The sequence below is a fragment of the Paroedura picta genome, chromosome 17 (genome assembly GCF_049243985.1).
Source record: "Paroedura picta isolate Pp20150507F chromosome 17, Ppicta_v3.0, whole genome shotgun sequence".
Classification (NCBI taxonomy): Eukaryota; Metazoa; Chordata; class Lepidosauria; order Squamata; family Gekkonidae; genus Paroedura; species Paroedura picta.
Genome location: NC_135385.1, coordinates 24,015,403 through 24,035,801, shown reverse-complemented (window position 1 = coordinate 24,035,801; position 20,399 = coordinate 24,015,403). Strand labels below are relative to the sequence as shown.

At 57.8% G+C, this 20,399-nt stretch overlaps 2 protein-coding genes across 4 annotated transcripts; one reads left to right on the top strand and one right to left on the bottom strand.

The window, feature by feature from the left end:
- CHTF18 (chromosome transmission fidelity factor 18) lies at positions 1-20,394 on the bottom strand. 3 transcript variants are annotated; one of them, XM_077316935.1, is made up of 23 exons: positions 20,324-20,394; positions 11,586-11,700; positions 11,005-11,274; positions 10,250-10,394; positions 9,723-9,921; positions 9,484-9,573; positions 9,221-9,273; positions 8,940-9,078; positions 8,554-8,766; positions 7,930-8,027; positions 7,724-7,847; positions 7,369-7,496; positions 7,144-7,237; positions 6,789-6,887; positions 6,478-6,608; positions 6,127-6,298; positions 5,641-5,865; positions 5,320-5,469; positions 5,008-5,138; positions 2,979-3,123; positions 1,608-1,727; positions 904-958; positions 1-299 (listed from the first exon to the last, which is right to left on the bottom strand). In XM_077316935.1, the coding sequence occupies exons 2-23, from the start codon at positions 11,674-11,676 to the stop codon at positions 163-165; spliced, it is 3,009 nt and encodes a 1,002-aa protein (XP_077173050.1). In that variant the 5' UTR covers positions 11,677-11,700; positions 20,324-20,394; the 3' UTR covers positions 1-162. The 3 variants fall into 3 exon arrangements, with proteins under 3 accessions (XP_077173050.1, XP_077173049.1, XP_077173051.1); XM_077316934.1 differs by lacking the exon at positions 20,324-20,394 and adding an exon at positions 11,861-11,970; XM_077316936.1 differs by lacking the exons at positions 1-299; positions 904-958; positions 1,608-1,727; positions 20,324-20,394 and adding an exon at positions 11,861-11,972 and having other exon boundaries at positions 3,108-3,786.
- On the top strand, positions 11,979-17,052 carry RPUSD1 (RNA pseudouridine synthase domain containing 1). The gene is made up of 6 exons (XM_077316941.1): positions 11,979-12,105; positions 13,154-13,346; positions 13,513-13,636; positions 13,837-13,939; positions 14,367-14,468; positions 14,602-17,052. The coding sequence occupies exons 2-6, from the start codon at positions 13,165-13,167 to the stop codon at positions 14,997-14,999; spliced, it is 909 nt and encodes a 302-aa protein (XP_077173056.1). The 5' UTR covers positions 11,979-12,105; positions 13,154-13,164; the 3' UTR covers positions 15,000-17,052.
- Positions 20,395-20,399: the final 5 nt, after the last annotated feature.

Genomic DNA, 20,399 nt, shown 5'->3' with positions numbered 1-20,399 from the left:
TGTTTGCAATCTATTATTTTAACAAAAACACAAAACAAAAGTACAAGCGATCAGACGCCAAAGAGAACAGTGTGAACGTCCCGTTTCCTTGTCACGGTGCCAAAACATCTGGCCTTTCTTTCGGAGGGGCAAACTGTGCAGACAAACCGGGGTTTTCTATTGCTAGAGCAAATCCTTAATGTAAATATTTCTCCGGACGGCGTTGGAGACGCCTTCGTTAAACCGGAACCAGACGTCGCTCTGTCCGACGGCTCTCCCAACTCGTTTTTCGGCTGTGTTTTTTTCAGGCACCTCGTTGGCTGCGGGAAGGAGGAGGAGAAAAAAACTTTTTTTAAGGGGCAACTTTGGTTCTACAGGAAAACAAAAGGCAGAAATAGCAGCATGGGGCTGAGAGGCCGACTTCCACGATACAGCTGGGGCCGTTTCGGACCCCCGATGACACCTTTTCTGATACCCACCTACTATTTTTAGGAACTGGGTGAGGCCAGGTAGAGTTTTGCTTCTGATTGGCTGTGCAGGTCTTTAAAACCGTACTTTAGCAGCAGCAGCACAAGGATCTGCACTGTGGGACGGCAGTTATGCTGTGGCGGCCATTTTGTGGCTGGCTCCACTCCTGTGGCAGCCATTTTGTGGCAGCCATTTTGTTGCTACACACAGCTGTGCCACGTCTGGATTCGATTCCAGGCTCAAAAATGCAGGGGACCCCTGGCTGCCCAGCCATCAAACACCTTGAGAAACCTCTAAATTTATTCCCAACGAACGGTCCTTTCTGCAAAAGCAGGATCCCTACCCTTTGAATGGGCCACATGCACAGGAAGAGTCTGTTCTCCACAGATCTTTTCTTCTGCGGTGCGAGGCGTCTTGAAGCATGCACACTAACCCTCTTTCCCCAAAGACACCTACCTGTTGAAGGAGACACTTCCTTGACGATTACACGGCCAAAGAAATCGGTTTCCGGCTGTGGAAAGGAACAGAAGCCATGAAGAAGGTTCGTTTTGAAGGGGGGGAGTGTAATTTTTTGGTCATGTTTGAGTCCCTGGCAGCTATTGGTGGGTTCCTAATTTTATCCCATGTGTGTTCGTATTATTCGGATTTAAGAAACATTTCCTGCATTGTGCAGGGGGTTGGACTAGATGATCCTTGGAGATCCCTTCCAACTCTGTGATTCTGAGTCTACCTCATTATTGGGAGGGGGAGGAAGACATGAAGGAAACCGAGTCCAGATGTGCTTTAGCCCTGTGGGTTGTATCTCACATCTGCCAACGTCGTATGCCTGCTTCCTCCCCGCCCTGAGTGGTCCTATTAAAGTGGTTTCCCTCAGAGAGGATTATTATGGGCGCAAAGAGTCCCAAGCTGGCTTAGGAGCTGCCGCTGACATCGGCAAGAGCCAAAGTTGGGAATGGCGGAGCTGCGAGTGGGAAAGCAGCACTTGTCCTGCGGCTGGGAGAAGAGCTGAGCTTTCGGCCGTCTGTGGCATGCGAGGTCCCGGCCTCTGGCCTCTGCCATGACCTGAAAAGCTCCCAAAGAAAGCTTCCTGGGCTCTACCCCAGCATGGCAGGAAGTCACCGCGAATGGCCCTGCGCCCCCCGCTCTCCACGGCTGATCACCTTCTCCTCAAAGGTGGCTCTCTGCACAATCTTGTCCAGCCGCTGCTCGTGGTTCCGCACCCGGGACTCGGCGCTAATTTTCTGCTCTTCTTCCTTCGCCCGCTGACTCCCTGGTGGCTCCTGGGGGAGGAAAGAGAGATAGAGAGAGATGCTGCCAAAGGGAAACCCCCAGAGAGGACAGGGGGCTCCTGCTGTGCCCATCTTTCAGCCCAAAGGAAAAAGGATAAACGCAGGCTGATAAAGATGCAGCCACACACCCTTAACCACCGTGAGCTTTTGCAGAAAACCAAAGAACTAAAACGTAACGTTCTATATTTCTCACCTGCTTTCTGTCTGCCTTGCAAGCATCAACGAGACCCCTGACTCACAGCCCCCAGGCGAGGCCCGGCCTCCCTCCCTCCGCACACGCTCCCTACAAGACCCTTTCGACAGGCAGAAGCTGTTTCCCCCCCCCCACCGACCCCCTCTTTTTATTCCCATTCCAGACGGCCCACTTCTAAGCTGATTAAAGCGCTGGTTCTCGGCCTACTTAACGAGGAAGCGGGCACCACTGGACACAAGGGGGACGAACTTCCCAGAAAAGCAGCAGGCTATATAAATCCATGCTCCCCCCCCACACACACACAAAAAAAATCATTGACCTAATATTATGCAGTTTAAAGATCTGGTGTCAAACAGGGGAATGCTGCCCTCTTGTGAACAGCAGGGGGCTGGCAGGTGTGTTGTGCGTTCTTGCTGTGTCAAAGGAGGGTGTGTGTGTGTGTCTCTTAAGAGCCACGCACCTGTCCTACCTGGATATTCAAGCAGCAATCCCCCCCCCCCCCCACATACCCCAGTTTTGCTTCGTGCACCAAGAATCCAGGCTGCTGGGGAGAGCAATCTCATAACGACCCACATTGGTGGGGTAGGGGGGTGGGGGGGCTCTCTCTCTTGACCCAGGGGTAACTGGGGAGCGGTCTGTGGCCAGGTGCCCCCCCCCCCACAGACCGCCGAATGGATGCCAGACGACGGAGTGGTGGCCACGGGAATAAACTGCTTTAAAGAGGGATCCGATAGATTCTGGGAGGAGAAGTCCATCATGGCGACTGAGGGGAATCTCCATGTTCAGGGGCTCTCATCCTCTGAATCCCAGAGCCAGAAGGATGTTGGCCTCTGTGCCCTATTATTGGCCTTCCGGAGAAACAAGCCGGCCGTAGGGTGAGGCTAAATGGGCCACCTGTCTGGTCCGGCAGGGCTGGTGTCCTTAGGAAGGCCTCGGCCTCTCTGCCCTGGGGTTGGCCCTCCAGCGGAACTGGCTGGCCCCTGGGTGCCACCTCCGTTCTCAGCTACCGGGTCTGCTCCAAGCCCTTGCTACGGGAGCCAAAAGACTACCTGGCTGGAGTGGCGTGCCTGCCGCACGGCTTCTGCCCGTCTCATCTTCTCCAATTCGATTTCCCTTGCAATGAGCTGCTTGGCCTGGTACGTCAGCTGCTTCCGGGCTGGGAGCTCCGGGAACCGGCAGATTTCTTCCACGTTTCTGCCGATGCGGGGCAAGGGGAGGAGAGAAGAGCAGATCACAAACCCCGTGCCAAACAACCAATATACAAATGCTCGGATCCAACAGCACCTTTTGGAACAGCCTAGACGATTCCGATGAGGTCCCCTGAAACAGAGCTGGAGAGGACCTCCAGGGCCTTCCATTGTGGACATGAGACCAAGTTACAGTCCCCTTTTCCAGTTCACGCCGTCTCTACCGAGCCAGCAACGACCCCAAGTGTCTGTCAGAACATTAGATCTGAGTCAAGTTCCTCACGGCGTCCCCTGCTGATGATTGCCGGAGGCTGGCCGGCAGGTAGATGAAGAGGTAGATCAGACCGAGGAGCAGGAGGGCGACCGCCAATGGCAGCCCCCAGTCGGTGACGAACAGAGTCTCCCGGCAGCGGGCTTGAAACATGGGGGCGGAGGGCGAGGGGCATCCTAGCGTCCCGCTGGCTGAGAAGAAGCCGGAATCATCTCTGCACCCTTCATCCCTTGCTGGGCAAGCACACCTGCTGTCCCACCTGCTTGAGGAGGAGCGTCTTGTCTAGACGGGTGCAGGGTGGTGTGGAGAGATCCCAGACCAGAGGGCTGGCTGTTGTGCCCTTCAGGGAGGGAACGCCTCTCGCCAGGGGGATGGGGGGGGTCTCGGTCAGTGCGATTCCTGGAAAGAGGGCAGGGGGGGCGGGGCGGGGGTGGGGACGGGGGCGGGCAGACAGAGCGCAGATAGGTCTTGAAAAAAGAAGGGAGCCAGACAGCCCCTGCTAAACCCTCGGGATGAACGTGAGGGATTTGGATTGAGAGGACCTTCCAGCTATTAACCTTGGGTGTGATTTCTGCCCAGCAGATGGTCACGTTTCTGGCTTTTCCAAATCATTTTAAAAAGAAATGCAGCAGGAAGGAGAGAGCCGCTGAAGGAACCGGACACCCCCATTCGGGACAAGGAAACAGGCCGTGCCACCCCCACCCCACCCCCATGGAGGGTTCTTTTCTCAAGTTTGGGACAGGCAGACGGAAACAGGAAGCAGGCAGTCTGGCCGGTCACTCACGGTGATTTCTTAACTCGCCCTAGGTAAGCAACCTGCTTTGATGCCTGACCTGCTTCCCGCCTCCGTCTGTTAAAATCTTCGCAGCGCCAAGAACAGAGGCCCGGCATACAGTGCCCAAGCGCCTCCGGACTCTCAAGGAAAGAATTTGAAAAGCAGGCAAGCGAGGCAGATTGGCCTAAGAGGATCCAGCCCCACTAAGCCGCTGGGGAGAAACCTGGGCAAGCCGATGGCGGCAGGGAAGGGAGGACTGAGCCGAGGCAGCCTGATACCGGGTCCTTTCTCTGCCGGATCGCCATCTGCTAGGGATAAGGTGGCCAAGGAGATCTCGTGTCTTTCCAGAACACGCTGCCCGAGAGACGAAAGAGCTCAGCGAAAGCCTCACGTTGATCCCTTGCCCCTCCGGCAAAGTCCCCCAGCCCAACCCATGCTGTCCCCCCCACCTCTTTCCCCGAAAGGATAATGGGAGATGTGATGAAGCTGCTTCAGCAGCGGTGGCAAACTTCGGCCCGGTCCAAGGTTTAAAAAGAATTAAAAGATGCTTAGATATTTGCACCAGAACAATACGCCTTGATCTCGCAAGGGATTAAAATGTGGAATGGGGGCCAGAGGATGCAGTGATGGCCACAGGAACAAACAGCTTTAGAAGGGGATTACAGAGCCTCACGGAGGGGAGGGCCTATCAGGGGTGACTGAGGGGGACCTCCATGGTCAGAGGTCTTCACATGAACCTCGGAGGAGCCCAACGAGGGTCCGTCCAGCTCAGCTTCCGGCCTCACTCAGGAGCCGGCCAGTCCCACGGAGGAAAGACGGACGAGAAAAGCCCAGATTCCACTCACGGGTCCAGCTTGTAGACATACTGCCCGTCGGGGGTCCGCTCCTGGTGGTAGGTGAGGTTGTAGGCCAGCATGGTCCCAATCAGCTCAGAGAGCTGCTGCTTCTCCCTCTGGCTGTAGAGCTGGGTGTTCACCTGAAACCACAAAGCGTAGCCCAGCCGGGCGACAGAGAATCAGCTGCCCCAAGAGCACACTCAGGCGGCCTTTGCGTTCACGAAGGGGGAGCTGCCTGGTGGCCCCAGCAAGGGCACCGAGCCCCTGACCGGACCGGAAACCCAAAGGAGCACGAAGCCGAAGTCCAGCCCACTTCCTTACCGGCCTCAGTTTGGGAGAAATAATATCCAAGAGCAGGCAAAGGGCCTCCAGCACGAGAGCCTGGGGGCCCACGCGGCTGCGGGAGTTTGGCGTGATCCCGGATATCATGGATCCCACGAGGTTCTGCATCTGGGCAAATTTAGCCAGAGCCTGGAGGGAGAAGCAGAGCGGGTCAGAACCGGTGAGCGAGGTGGCCCCGGCAGCCATCTTTATTACGGTGCTACAGAACGTCAACCAACAGTGCAACTTCTGCTGGCGAAGAGAGAGGTCACGCTGACCCATGGCACCTCTCCCACCCCCTGAGTGACTCTGGACACGTGCCTCGTTCTGGCTGTTGGGGTACACCAGCCGGGGAACGTTGGAGGCCGCGAAGAGCAAGTGGAAGGCCACGGGGAGGAAGGGAGGGTACCGCATCAGCTGGAAGTTCTGCCTGCGCATCACGGCTCGGTGCACCACGTCGGAGAAGGCCAGCCAGTCCAAGGCCTGGCAGACCGAGCCGAAGCCGGAGTCCTTCACCTTCATGTTCAGGAAGTTGTCGTGCAAGCCCTGAGAGGGAGAAGGAGGCCAGGGCAAGGAACTCCCCTCTCTGCCCTGGCTCTGGCCCTCCGGGGGAGGCTGCACGGGACGGGCCACTTGCGTTCTGAAGCCAGTTTCAGGGTGGACGTTTCGTTTTCAAGCTCATATGGAACCCGCCAGCAGAACAGCGCCACGACACCCACGTTCCCAGGTCGGGAGAGACAGAGGGAAGGGAAGGGGCCGGCGAGGGACAGCCAAGCCCACAATGAGGACCACTCCTGAATCGAATACCTGGGTGAGCTTCTCGTGTTCCCCAGAGGATGTGCTGAGATGAAGGATGCGGTGGAATCTCTGGGCGGCCGCGTTAAGGCAGGTGTGGGCTGCAGCCGCCGGGCCAAACACGTCATCTTCGCCGCTCATGAGAATGGGGGCCGGGTTCGAAGGGCCCGTCCCTATCCTGGGCCTGAGGCAGGAAGAGGAAAGGAGTCCGGATTAGAGGCCGGGAAGGGGAGCAGCAACTGAGCAGGAGAGGGGAGATCAGCCAGCCGGGCTGGAGGCCAAGCCGTGCAGCCCAGCTCAGGGAATACGAGGGGCGGGAGCAAGCCTCTAGTCCAGGCCCCCTAAGCAGATTCCCGTCCTCACCGCTGAATCTTCGGGAGCTGGAAGATCTCCTGCCAGACGGCGAAGAGCCCCTTGTTCTGGTCTTTCACGCCCACCTTTGTGGCTTGTACGGCCCCCACGGTCAGCTCCCTCTGGCCTCGGCTGTGCAGGAACTGGGGAGACGGAAACGGGAAACTGGAGTCCGTGTGACGGACGGAGGGGCGACAGACAGGCACAAGGGGGTGGGGCCCCTCCAACGACCCATGAAGAGCCCGGGGAGGGCGGCAAAGGGTGGGAACCGCACCGGAGGAGGGTCGCTTGGCATTTCGCAGCCCACCGAGGCTCCGGCGTACCTGCAGGGTGTTGATGCAGGAGCGGATGTCGTGGTCTGTCTTCTCGCACAGCGCCATCAGCGCCCCCGTGCCCGCTTGCATGCCCTGCCGAGTGGCAATCTGAAAGGCAGAGGGGGAAGAAAGCTGCTTGTCTGCAGGAGGGAAGCGAAGGGCTAACTTTTGCCAAGCGGTCCTCTCCCCCAGCCGACCAGCCACTGCGATATTGTGCAGGGAACAGCTGCCAACTTTGGGCAGAAGAAGACCGGGGTGGGAAGCGCCAGCAAGGGGCGGCTGGTTCTGACAAACCAGGAGAGCTCAGCTGCGTCAAGAAGCCGCTCCCGGAGGCCCAAGGAATACACTGGGGGTTGGCACCCACCTCCTGCAGCCTCTGCGCCAACCGGGACGGGGCGGTCGAGGGGAAGTGGAGGAGGAAGGCCTGCAGCCGCAGCTGCCGCAGGGAAGGGACGTACCTGGGAGACGGAGAGAGGTCAGCGGAGCCAGAGGCCGCGAGGAAGGCGGGATTGGGGAGAGCCTCTTGGGGGGTCTTGCCAAAGCTCTCCGCAGACCACACACGCCGGCCCACCCGTCTCCGGCCTCTTACTGGTCGTTGCAGATGCAGATGATGGGACGCAGGAGGAGGCCGCCCTCCCGCCGCCGCTTCCGTGCTCCTTCCGCTTCCGCCTCGGCCCCCTTCCGGTTGACGACGTTCAGCAGCACGTTGATGGACGCCTGGGAAGCAGGAAGGAGGCCGGTTCAGGGTGTCGATTCAGACCCAGCAGAAAACATTCAGACATTTTCATGGGCCCCTGAAGATATCGCGGGCCCAAGGCCTACTGGACGAGTCGGCTGAGGACGGAGGTGGACAAGAGGGGCAGAGGGGGGAGTCCAAGTCTCTCCCCGCCAAACGAAGCCGTTCCCGAGGCGAGGGGAACCCGCCCACCAGGGACCTCTCTTACCGTCGGAGCACCGTCGATCTCGTCTATGACGAGGCAGTTGGGTCTCTCGTCCGCTCCCAGGACGGACTTCATCTGCGTGGCGGCTTCTATCCGGATCTGGAAGATGTCCGGGCTCCGGTCATCGCTGGAACAAGAAAAACACCTGACCGGAACTGCGGCAGAGAACGAACGGAGGGAAGAACCGAGGGCCGGGCCCGGCAGCTCACCTGGCGTTCATCTCCACCACGTTGTAGCCGGCGTGCTTGGCGATGATGTGGGCCAGCGTGGTCTTCCCCAGTCCGGGGGGGCCGCACAGCAGGGCAACCTGGAGGGACAGGCAGGTAGCCAGAACCTCTCCCTTCCTCTTAATTCTAGGCAGGGGCTCCCTCCTTAGCAGGGGTGCGGAGGGGGAATCCTGGCCTCCCCAAACGCTCCAGCACGTATCTCTGCTACCTGAAGCACAGTTGCCCCTGAACGCTGCTACCTGGGGAGAAACCCCCACGGGACTCTGCAGAACATTATTTCTGTTGCACAGTCAGGGCAGTGGCTTCTGCAAAGAAGGCCTCATACCAGCCGACCTCAGAGGGTCAGTGTGTAAGGCTGGCCAAAATAACACCAGCACACTTCGGAAGGTTTGACAGAACTATATTCTGTCTTTGTCTCATGTCCCCTTTCCCCTTCCTCCAAGGAGAGCGGAGTGGCGTGCATGCTTTCCCTTCCTGACGACAACCGTGCAGAGTAGGCCAGGCTGGCATAGAGAAAGGGTGACCAGGTGCAGAGGGGAATGGGAATCCCTACCCGGCAGCCTCAGATCCACATCTCCTTCCCCTTTTGGTTGTCATATTGCACACCTTGAATTTGGGTCGGTTGTGCTGGTCCAGCTCCGCCTCCAGGACCTCCTCCGTCAGCTGGGCTTTGCTCTTCCAGCCGCCCTGACGCTCCTTGGGGCGCCGGGTGGGCGGGCGGGCCTCCGTGCTCGGCTTGGCCTTCCTGGCGGGCTTCTCCTTCCCAAAGACGACCACGTCCCACAGCTTCAGCCACTTCAGGAGGCAGCGGTTCGTGTACTGAGAGGCGGAGGGGAAGGAGAAGCCGGGAGGAAAATTCACCAAGAGGGGGAAGCGCCTGTTACAGCAGCCATGTGGACTAGAAACTTTTAAAAGCAAAAACAGCAGAGATTCTCAAGAGATACCCCCCCCCCCCGCGCGACCCTTGTGGGAAGCAATATTTGGGTCCTCACGTCATCGCTCAGCAGTTCCACGTAGTGCTTGGGAGTGAAGCGGTCGACCCACAGGGAGCCCACGGCCGTTTCGTCCTCTTCCGGCACGGCGTCTCCGCCTCCTGCAGGCTCCGTTTTGGGGGCCTCCTCTAGAAGGCAGCTGCAAGACGAGAGAGATGCGTCCAGCTTGGTCGCTGCAGCAGCCCCGGCCAGAGGGTCTGTCTTTGCCCAGAAGGAGGAGAGGGTCTTACAGAACCCTCCGCAGAGGGACTGTGGCCGGAACTCAAGCTGAAGAGGCCCACCTGTCCAGAATCTCAGCCAGCCGTTGTGAAGATTCCCGAATCTGCCTCCGGCGCTGGAACGGGAAACAGGGCAAATTAAAGCTGCTCAGAAAGGCAGCCGTGAATCAATGCTCAGCCCCTGCCCAGCCCCTCGTGGGCAATCCGTTTTGGGCATCCTTGGGGGGAACCCCCCCCCCCGTTGCCCGCTTGAAAGAGGGGGAGAGGGAGGGAGCGTGCATGACCACCCCTGTCCATCAGAGCCGGAATTTGGCAGTGGGACGTACCTCTTCAGCCACCTGCTCCTTGAGGTAGGAGAAAGGAACCCCCAGTAAATAAAGGGGGCGCTGTCTGTTCCACCCGAGAGAATCGCAGTGCTGCAGAAGCCGGAGAGAAAACCCCCTTCTTAGATGCCAGTGGGCGGAGACCAGGGCTCCTTCAGCCAGGCCGGGGGGATAAGAGAGCTCCGATGGAGACCCCCAGCAAGCTTTTGGAGAGCTGAGCTTCCGCCCCGCCCCAGCACTACCTGCGTCCCTCCCCAGGCGGAGTCCTCCTGCACGGCCATGAAAACTCGGGTGCCGTCGGTCGAGGTCACGTTGACGTAGTCCCCCAGGATGGGTGGGCGCTTCAGCACCTTCTTCATGGTGCTCTTCTCTGGCGGCGTCACCCGCAGCGGCAGCACCTCGCCAACTCCTGCACAGCCCAGGATCTCGCGACTCGAAGACCTGCACGAGAAAGTTCTTGGTGGGATTTAAGAAAGCGACCTGCCATCCCGTCAGACTCTCTGGCCACAGGCTGTGCATCTTTGGGCAAGGAACGCCGGCAGAGTTATCAGCTATGGGTTCCTCTAGCCTGTCCCCGCTGCACACGGAGCTGCTCAACCACCGTCCTGGAGAAGATAAATAGCTTCTGGCTGCAAGTTTTGCTCTATGCCTTGTTTCATTTTAAGCCCTTCCCCACAAGTGCTGCACAAGAATGCCAGCGTGGCTGAGCCAGGATTTCGAGGCGTGTGGCGGACTGCGCTATGTGCTCTCCTCTCCACTCATGGCTCACCTGGTTTCCCGGAGCACTGAGCAGTCTTCCGGTGAAAGAGGAGAGGTGATCCCCCCCGTGGGCGAGTCTTCGGGGGCCGTCCTCTCTTCTGCTCCAAAGTCCAGCTTCTTCACGGCTTCGAGACGCCTCCGCTTTGGCTTGGGAGCTGTCGGAAGAGGAGGGCAGACCCCCAATGCTCTCACGAGGAGGGCAGACCCCCAATGCCCACCTCCAGGGAAGCTTTTTGCCACAGCTCCAGGGCTCCAAAGATGAGCATTGATGGCTGGGGGCACCGACCTCCTACGTCAAAGGGACCATCACAGTCCGGAGGTTTTCTCAGATGGAATCTGAGCCCCCATCTCAGGTGCATGCTGGGAAAGGAAGTCCACCAGGCAGGCCTTTGGGAGACTACATTTCCCAGCGTGCTCCTTGGACACCACTGGAAAAGCAACCAAAATACTAGAGAAGAGAGGCACTTCTCAACTATTGGCTGCCGAAGTAAATTAATACATTTCTAAGCTTTGGTGGCCCACATGGTCTGGGCCAGAACGCCAGGAGCTCTCCCACTGAGTGACGGAGCATGGCTGCTGCAGACATAAGGAAAGCCAGGTGGGATCAGACCCATGGCCCACCCCGTGGCCAAAACTCAGGTTCCGTTGAGTGTTTAGGGCCAGCCTGGTGCCAAGTGACCTTGGGCCAGCTCCATGCTCTCAGCCTAACCTACCTCACAGGGTTGTGGTGAGGGCCAAGCAGAAATGCAAGGGTCGCAAACTTACTCTGTGTCCCCTCGGCCTCCGGGAGGAGCAGATCTGCAGAGCCATCCTCGGTCCTGCCGATCACGGGGAGTCCTTCTGGCTCCGGAGCAGCATCGTCCACGCCGCGGTCGGGGAAGGCCGGCCTGCTGGACTCCTTCTGCAGGCAGGGTGGGCAGGCGGGAGCGACGGCATCTTTCACCAGATCCCCGGATGCGAGGGCCTCTTCAAACGTCCTCCGCTTTTGCTTTCGGAACTCAGAGACTTTATGGGAGGGGGCCGGGGGTCGGCTCTCTGCAGGAGAGGAAGAGGAGGCGCATTGCAAACAAATGGCAATCGCAAAGCATCCTGTTTTGCACTGGAGGTTGGAGATCTGTTGAAATGCCAGGATCTCTCCAGCCACCAACTGGAGGTGGCCAAAAACCTAGGCGCGCCTGGAGATTTCGGGGATGGAGCCACGGCAGGGTGGGATTTGTGGAGGGGAGAAGCCTCAGTGGAGTGCAGTCCACCCTGCAAAGCACCCATTTTCTCCCGGGGAACAGATCTGGAGAGGAGCTATAATTCCGGGAGCCCTCCAGGCCCCACCTGGAGACTGGCACCCCTACCTTCCAACTCAGCCAGGACTTCCAGCTCGTCTGCAAACTGCTCGTCGAACTCATCCTCCACGCCGTACAGCTCGGCCTCCTCATACTCCATACTTTCTTTGCAAAACAATCGAAGCTGCAAGAAGAAAAAGAACAGCAAAAGGGAGAAAGTCTCTTTCTCTTTAAGCGCCCCACCGCTTTTGCATGGCAGCTGTCAGCCAAGCGGGGGAAAAAAGCCACTCCAGCGCGGCCCCTTCCAAAAAATCCCCATGCAATTTTAATTAATTTAATTGCACCTCCAACTACTCGCGGACGAGCCTCTTTCGTCCTAGTTTGCAAATCCGCGCGCGCTGCAGGGCTTGCGCACGCGCGTCTGCGTTCCTGTTCCGGGTGAGCGCGCGCGCTCCCTGCGGGGGCGGCTGATTGGCTGGCAGGACGTGCGCGCACGCGCCTACCGGTCTGCCTGCCTGCCTGCCTCGCGCTGCCTCCAGACCCGGGCGGGCGCGCGCCCCTTCCCATGGCTTCCTTGCACGAGTTGCAGGTGGGTCCGGCGCTTTCCTGGCCGGGGGGGGGCGTGTGCATGCCGAGAGAGTTGCATGCATGCTGCGTGCATGCTGCATGCTCCATGCATGCGGTGGGAATGGAGGCCTGGTGTCGCGCTTGGCTACTTGGCCGGGAGGCGAGGGGCCGCGGTGGTGCGGGGGAGTGGTGAGCAGCAAGGTTGCCATCTCCAGGTTGGGAGATTCCTGGCGGTTTGGAGACGGAGCTCGGCGAGGCGCCACACTGGTGTCTGATGCCGTAGACTCCGCCTTCCACCGCGAGCACTTTTTGCAGGAGATCTGACTTGTGATTCCGGGAGGCCCCCTCCTGGAGGCTGGCAACCCTCGTTAGAGGGGTGTCCACCTTCTGCTCGAGGGCCCCCCCTTCCTGCCACCGTTTGGGAGAAATACCCTGGAGGGTGCCCTCCGGAGTGAGGGCCAGGGAAGTGGGTGTTGGAGGATGACGGTCCAGCCATTCCAGCATCCCGTTTGCAGCCCGACCAATCAGAGGCCAGAGGAAGACTGGCGGGCCTCAGCATCCCTCCCCAGAGGCCTGCCCCCTCCTTGCCTTGTTGATTCCAGAGTTAATCCTCTCTGATTCAGCGGAGCCAAGGTGCTAATGGATTCAAATCTGGCTGTTCTCAAGTTCATTGTGGAGGCAAGATTTGAACACCGGGCTCCCGGTTTCCTAGCTTCCTGTCTGCCCTCATTTAAAATGGGTCTGATGCCTGGCCGGCCCTCAGTGACCCATTCAGCCTAGTCCTGATTTATATATTGCTTATAAAAGCGTTTCTGCCACACCCCTGCAGTTTGAAGGCTGGATTTCAATGACCAGAACTGAGTCGTAGCCTATGCTGTGTCCCCAAAAGGACAATGTAATCCTGCAGGGCTCTTCTGACGTTCACACGTGTGAATCAAACGCTGTGCCCCCCCGGACATATTGTTCCCACAAAATCACCCTAACCAACGTCTTCGTCCAGAGGCGAGTGCGAGTCCTGCCTAGGCCTATCCCTTTGAAAGCCAAGCCCTGTCCGTCTCCCTTCCTCGCAGGGTCCATCGCTATGGAGCCCGTCAGCCTGGACAACCTCTCCATCCTGTATCAAAGCTCGGACTTCATCGTGGTCAACAAGCACTGGGACGTCCGCATCGACAGCAAGATGTGGTACGAAAAGCTCACCCTGCAGAGCCAGCTCAGGTACCGGTTCCCGGAACTGGCCGACCCGGACACCTACTACGGCTTCCGGTGAGTGACGGGGACGAGGGCGACCCTTGCAGGCCCCTGGGGAGACCCCGGCTCTTCTTCTTGCTCAGCTGAGACCACCCCCCCCCCATGCAAGTCATCATGCCAGCTTTCAGAGGTGCCCCACCCGTCACGTGGCCGTTCTAACATCCTCCCTCCCTCCCAACAGGTTTTGCCACCAGCTGGACTTCTCCACCAGCGGGGCCCTGTGCGTGGCCCTCAACAAAGCGGCCGCCGGGAGCGCCTACAAGTGCTTCAAGGAGCGGATGGTGACCAAGGCCTACCTCGCCCTGGTAAGCCCCGGAGTAGCTCCCTTAAAAACCCATGAAAACTTCTCCCTGGCCGCTGGCTGCAGCGTCCCCCTCCTGGTATTTCTCAGGAGGTCTTTCCTTGACCCTTTGGAGTCTCTTTGCCGTGTCCCCCCCGGCCCCCTCCCCCTGCGGCTGGGGTTGTGCTTCGGCCCCTCCTGGAGACGTTTCTCCCTCCTCGGCAGGTGAGGGGCCACGTCCAGGAGGCGCGGAGGACGATCCGGTACGCCATTGGGAAGAATACGACGGAGGGGCTCACCCACATGATGTGCATCGAGGGCACGGAGGGTGAGGCTCTCCCCCTTCCCCCGGGCTTCCCCGGTTCTTTTCCGGGCCAGCATCCCTCTGCTGTTCAGGCAGCAGAGGCAGCTTAGAGAACAACAAGGCTTTTGATGTGTAGGGTTTTCAGAGGGAAAATCCCCTTCATCGGGAGCGATTTCTGAGGACTGGATGCCTCTGACAAAGGGACGTGGGGCTCTTGAAAGCTCGTCCCCCCTAAATCTTCTGGGTTGTTCCCCTGTAGGCATCGGAACCTCAGAAGAGCCCTGCCGGGTCAGAGCAGGGAGGGTCCATCTAGTCCGGGATCCTGTCTCCCGTAGTGGCCGGCCAGTTCCTCCGGAGGGCCAGCCACAGGGCAGAGAAGGGAGCGTCAAAAGGCTTGAGGGAAGAGCCGGGTGGGCGCCAAGAAGTCTCCTTCCCAAATTTGTTCCAACAGGCTGTGAAAACCCCAAACCTTGTCAGTCGGAGCTGATCGTGCTGGAGCACGGCCTGTACAGCGGGGACCCCGTGACCAAAGTCATCCTGCAGCCCCTGACTGGTAAACGCCCTCCCCCAAGTCCCTTGCGGAGTCCCAGGGATTTCAGGGCTTAATTCGGACAAGCGTGTTTGAGCCGCTTGTCCTCCGAGCGTCCCTCGGCCCCGCTCCCGACCGGCCGCTCTCTTCCCCGCAGGGAGGACGCACCAGCTCCGCGTCCACTGCAGTGCCGTCGGGCACCCGATCGTCGGAGACTTCACGTACAGCCACAAGCAAGACGGCGCCCCTTACCGCATGATGCTGCACGCCTACTACCTGCGCATCCCCACGAGCAAGGAGCTCATCGAGGTCAGTGCGCCCGACCCGTTCGTTCCCGCCCTGGACAGCCACTGGGCCCCACAGCGGGCGACGCGTCGGCTGGACGAGGTCATCCAGGAGCTGAAGGGAGCGGGCGTCCGCACGGCGGAGGAGGACAGGCGGGACGGCTCGCGGGAGAAGCCGGGCCCCGAGATCCCGTGCCCGGCCGAGCGCTCAGAAGCGGAAGAGCAGCGGGCTGTGTGCGCACGGTGGCTGTCGGAGTGGGGCTTGGAGTGAGACGCGGGGACCCCCTCTCCCCCTCGCCGACCCCTGTCCTCGTTGGGGACCCCAGCCTTCCTCCGAATCAGTCCTGGGGGACGCGTTACGAGGCCAGCCTCCGGGTTCTGTGCCGGATGGGCTTGTGGAGCCCCCGCCCCTCACGCCCGCACGCCACGGTCCCTGCGCACGGAAGGCCACGCACCGCCACTGTGCTGTGATGTCCGCGCCACAACTCACCTGCTTGGCAGAGAAATGGCCACCCGCCGAGGCGCTTCCCAGCCGGCCAAGAAACCAGACTGGAGGGATGGATTTTCTCGCTTTGCCAGAGGGAGCCCTGCGGCCACCGCCCTCCCTCGCCTCCTGGGGAGTTGTGTTCTTTAGCCATGGGGGGGGCGAGTGAACCGAACGGAAAAGCCAGGAGGGTCTCCCGTCTCTTTCTTCCCCTTTCCCTCCTGTTTCCCTCCCTCACGTTTGACCCCTTTGCCCTCACCTTTTTTGGGAGGCGTGTAATTGCCCATTTTAAACTGGCGGGGATTAATTTCTATTTTTAGGGACTGCTTGAGAACCAAGTGAGGATTTTTTAGCCAGCGCTGCTGCCTCCCCTGCCTGCAGGCACTTTTTTTAATGAGAATATTTTTCTAGGGGGGTGTGGTTTTAAAGAGAGCGTTTCGGATTTTAGGGTGAACTTTTGTGGTGCTCGAGGGGATGCGGGCCCAGCTGAGGTTTCAGGGTGTCCCCCTTTTTCCAGTCTTCCCAGCCTTTCTCCCAAATCCACTCTAGAACTAATTTGTATTGTTCTTTGAATCCTGCTTGGTCCCCAAAATCCTACGTGTTCATGATGCTTGTAACTCCCCATTTGGACTGAGAAATGGTGGTGCATTGTTCTCACCTAATTTAAGAAAAACCCACAAGTATCTAGTCCTCATGCTCAGAAGACAGCATGAAAAGTGCACAGAGGATGACGTGGAATTCTGACAAGCCATCCAGTTCCTCTCTCCTCCCTTTGCACGTCTTGTTTTAATTCTTCAGGATGTCCCCTTTCTCCTGAACTCTGAATTGTTGCCAAAAAAGAGCTGCCCCCAAATGTACGGCGTATCGTTGAAAGCCGAGGCTCAGGTCTTGCGGGTACAATTTACACGAATCCACCCCCTAGCGGGCAAGGGTTTTGCGACTTTCCCGCCACGCAAATTGTCCCATGCCATTGAAACTGGGGCATTTACCCATTCTTGGCTCCCCCGTTCTGCCTTGGGGTGGGGGTGCTCTGAGGAGGAGGAGAATCTCTGTTGCCAATGAAATTTGAAAGGGGCTGGAAAGGAAAGCCAGAAGACCCAAAACCTGAATGGTTTGGGCTGGAGACTGATGTTTTGTGTGTGTGTGTGTGTGTGTGTGTGTGTGTGCGCGCGCGTTGCTCAGACGTGCTGAGAAGGTCCTCTGGACTGCCAAAAGACTGGGCGGAAGGCCGTCCGGATTTGCTCTCAGGATTCATCAGCCGTGGCTCCATTCCACCCCCCTCTGCTGCTCGAATGCCACCCCCGGCTGGTGCCAAACAAATTCTGTCTTCCGCACACGGCAGAACCCATTACGCCCTCCAGCAAACTGCCACGGGGAGAATGGCCTTCTCTGGGCCGCTCCCAGCCTCCCAGAGCCCTTTGCAAAGCCCGACAGCTCCATGGTAATGCTGACGTTCTCAGGGGAGATGGGTTTGTGAGGGTCGCTTTGTTAAGGCTGCCACCCTCCCGGTCAGGCCTGGACATCCCCCACTGTTGTGGGTGACCTCTAGGTGGCGGAGACCACTTCCCCCGGAGGAAATAGCTGCTTTGAAGGGCCCATTCAATGGCGATAGACCCCAGTAAGGCCTGTGCCCCCCCTCATGCTCCAGTGTCCAGTGGCACCTTTAGGACCTGCAAAATTTAATTCTGGGTATAAGACACAATGAAATGGGAGTTCGCCAGTCCAGCCACGCAGGCAGAGAATGAGCAGTAAATCAGTACGCAGAATAATAAAGATTCTTAACAGGTTCAAGAAGGATACAGGAATAAAAAGCTACGTTTATAGAGTGAATCCCCCCCCCCCAAACAAAAAAGATAACCATATAAACTTAGCTTGCTATTCCTGTATCTTCATGAGGCTGTGCACAGATTTTTGGCTCACCTTTTGCATGTGCCGACAGGTCAATCCCCATTTCATTGTGTCCAAGGGACATTGTGTCCAAGGGACAAATTTTAGTCACACCTTGACTAAAAGATTGCCAGTCTAAACAGGTGCCTCTGGACTTGAACTTTGTCCTGGAAAGAAGGAGACGGCTGCTTGTATCACTGAAATGTAAAAGCCCATCTTTGTTGGCCATTTTTTAAAAGGCCATTTTTTAAAAGGGATATTCACGGGATGGTGGGCAGTTAAAGTCTGGGGCCTGCAGTAATCCCACCGGGGGGAAAGTTTTTTCTACCCATGATTTCAGGGGGGACCACTTCCAACTTAGCCTCCAGCGGTGGAAACCAGGCACCATCGGCCTACCTGACCGGGGCGCGGCTGTTGTTCTGGTGCTTGGCTAACGCAGCGGCTTCTGAACCGCGAGACATTCCCTCTTGGCCGAACACGGACCAAGGCGCCCTGCGTGTTCCAGAGCATGTGGTGCGTATATTTTTGTGCCCCGGTGCAATCTTTCAAAGAAGGATCAGAAAAAATAATATATTTTTTCCTTAACCGGAGTTCTGGGAATGGCGGGAGGGTGACATCTATTTTCTGATAAAAACGCCGTGGCCGGCGAAGCCCTCCTGGCAACGGTCGCCTGGTAACTCCCACAATGTTTCCGTTGTCGTCATGTTTGCTTTTTGGACTTGCAATTGTTTGCTCGCTCCCCGTGTTAGATCTGTTTGCTAATTGGTGCGTTTTCAGATGTGATTCCCAGCTATTTATTGTTTCACCACCTTTATGGGCATTATTATTATTATATGAAAATAAAACACAGGAGAAACACGCTGGTTTGTGCATCTTGCATGGAGGGGGGTTGTGTTGGGGGGGGGCACGTGGTCCATTAACAGCAGAGTTCTTGCCTCTCTTGAGGTCACAGTTCGTGCCGGAGAGGCACAACCAGCTTGGCAAGGGAGCGTCAAGGAGCTTCCAAATTAGCCCCTCGTACGTGTTTGAAGAGTCGTCCTCCGTGGAGGTAACCGATGCCCTTTTGAATCCATCAAAACTGTGAGTGCCGCTCCAGGGACAGGCACTAGATGGGGCTCTTGCTATTCCCAAATGGGTCCTCGAGCCATTCCAGAAAGATGCTCGGCCTATACGGAGAGCTTGCCGGATTCCAGGGCTGGGGAGACCTGGGTACGGATCCTGACTCTGCAGCCGGGGCAGCGAGAGATGGCTGCTGTTTCTCAGACCGGCAGCACCTTTAAGACCAACCATGTTGTGTTCTTGGTGAAATGTGCATGCACACACAAGCTTCTGCCTTGGCTACGACTCTGTTGAACTAGAAGGAGCTCCTGGACTCGGGGTTTGCCCCTCTCCTCCCTCTGCAGTTGTTGGCCCCTCCAGCCGTCTGGCTCAGGGCTGGATCTCACTTCCAGGTCTGCACCTTCCTCAGGGCAGGGCAAGGGGAGGGGAGGGGAGGGGAGGGTCCAACCAAACTCTGAACCCCTGGAAAGATCAGCCCGGGGGGCATGCCAGCCTGCAGCCAGAAGTGGCCGTCTGCAGAGGGACCAGGCTGGGGGAGACGAAGAACGGGCAGGCCGGGCCAGCAAGGAGGGGCTGTGAGGAATGAGAACCGACTGGCTGGACAGGGATTTTCCAGTGCTGACTTGGCCAACCTGCTCTGAAACGGAGGGCTCAGCCCTTCTCAGCAAAGCCGGGCCTGGTGGGTCCCGTGAGGGCCATGGGCCGTGTCCCCGGCAAGACGTGGCAAGAAGGAATGAAGAGCCTCCTCCTGCACTAGGTAAAGGTCCCCTTTCAAAGCCAGAGGAAAGGTCTCTGCAGTCAGAGATGTACAGATATACTGCCTCTGTGTCAGGAGGTTCTATTTTGAAACCCCAGTTAGTTCTTTTAAACACACACTCCCCCTGATTTAAAATGTGCAAGTTTTTCTTAACTGAAATGAAAAGTCCGGCTGAGTCCCATTTCTGCCAGTGCTCTTGCTTGGCGGTGTTGTGTGTGTGTGTGGGGGGGAACACTTTGTGCATGCTCAGAGGTGCTCACATACCTGGCTCCAAGTCCCCATGCAGAGCCCAAAGAATGATCTGCTCGGCCTCAGGTGAGCCTTCCTCCCCTCGGTCTCCTGTCTCGAGCAAAGTTTCCGATTGTGCAAACCGAGAGCTGTTGGGGTGCCCCGTTGGCGTCCCCTCCCATGAGGGCCTCGCAAGATACCGGAGGGAGTCCGACAGCGTTCCCCGGAGATAGCATCACGCCAAACAGGTTCTGGGCATGTCCCCAGGGCTTATTGGTTGTCCGCTTTGGAGCAGGGAGATTATCTTTAAAAAATAATAATTCCAGGAAACCTGACACCCTTTCCCCCGTGAGGGACCTTTTGACCACGTCCATTTTCCCCTCCTGAGTTGACGCCGTGGAACTCCTTGGAGTTCCTACTCTTTTGTGAAGGTTGCCAAGCTCCAGGCGGGGCCTGGAGCCCTCCCACAGTGCCTACTGGTTCTCCAGAGGGCCAAGATTGGCTTCCCGTCCCTGTATCGTTTTGCTTGAAATTGGGCCAGCAACGAATTACCCCCGGTTTAGAACAGTAATGTGGAAACCTTCGATCTGCAGAAGGCTACGTTGCAGTGGGGCTCTCCTTTTTTGGTTCTTGAGCTTTCCTCTGAATATTTCACAGCAGCCGGTGCTGTTTTTTTGTCATCTGCACAACGTCCCAGCGAGGCGGAGAGGCAGGGAGTGACGCCAGCTGGGCGGGGCTGGAATTCCCAACTGTGGCCAGACATGAACATGGTGCTGTCCAAAGTTTGACAGAGAGAGGAGGCTGAACAGGGCAAGGAAGCCAGCATAGCGCACCAGTTAACAGGGTCAAGCTAGTATCAGGGAGACCTGAGTTCGAGTCCCTAATTGTGCTCCTAAAGCTTGCTGGGGGACCTGGGACCAGTCACACTCTCTCAACCTGACCTACCTCACTGGGTTGTTGTGAGGAGACAGCGGAGAAGAAAAGAACAACATAAGCTGCCTTGGATCCCCACGAATGAAATAAAAACGAATTAAATATAAATACGAAGAGGCATTCATTTCCCGTGCATAGAAAATTCAGAGGTGGGCCCCCTCACCCCCTGTCCTAAATCGACCTGGGCTTTTGGAAAGCGGAGCGATTTGCCCCCAAGATGGCAGCCAGCTCTCTTCTTTGCACCCACCTGAGTATCCGGGACGCATTTCTCCCCGGTTTCGGCTGAATTTTCGGCCTCAGATGACCAGACTTGCACAACTGGC

Coding starts and splice junctions, on each gene's coding strand:
- CHTF18 (XM_077316935.1), bottom strand. CDS start 11,676: ATGGAGTATGAGGAGGCCGAGCTGTACGGCGTGGAGGATGAGTTCGAC. Junction 9,574..9,722: donor CCGCCTGGGGAGGGACGCAG/GTAGTGCTGGGG, acceptor CGGCTTCTGCAG/CACTGCGATTCTCTCGGGTG. Junction 6,888..7,143: donor TGGCGCAGAGGCTGCAGGAG/GTGGGTGCCAAC, acceptor TCTGCCTTTCAG/ATTGCCACTCGGCAGGGCAT.
- RPUSD1 (XM_077316941.1), top strand. CDS start 13,165: ATGGAGCCCGTCAGCCTGGACAACCTCTCCATCCTGTATCAAAGCTCG. Junction 13,940..14,366: donor GTGCATCGAGGGCACGGAGG/GTGAGGCTCTCC, acceptor TTGTTCCAACAG/GCTGTGAAAACCCCAAACCT. Junction 14,469..14,601: donor CATCCTGCAGCCCCTGACTG/GTAAACGCCCTC, acceptor TCTTCCCCGCAG/GGAGGACGCACCAGCTCCGC.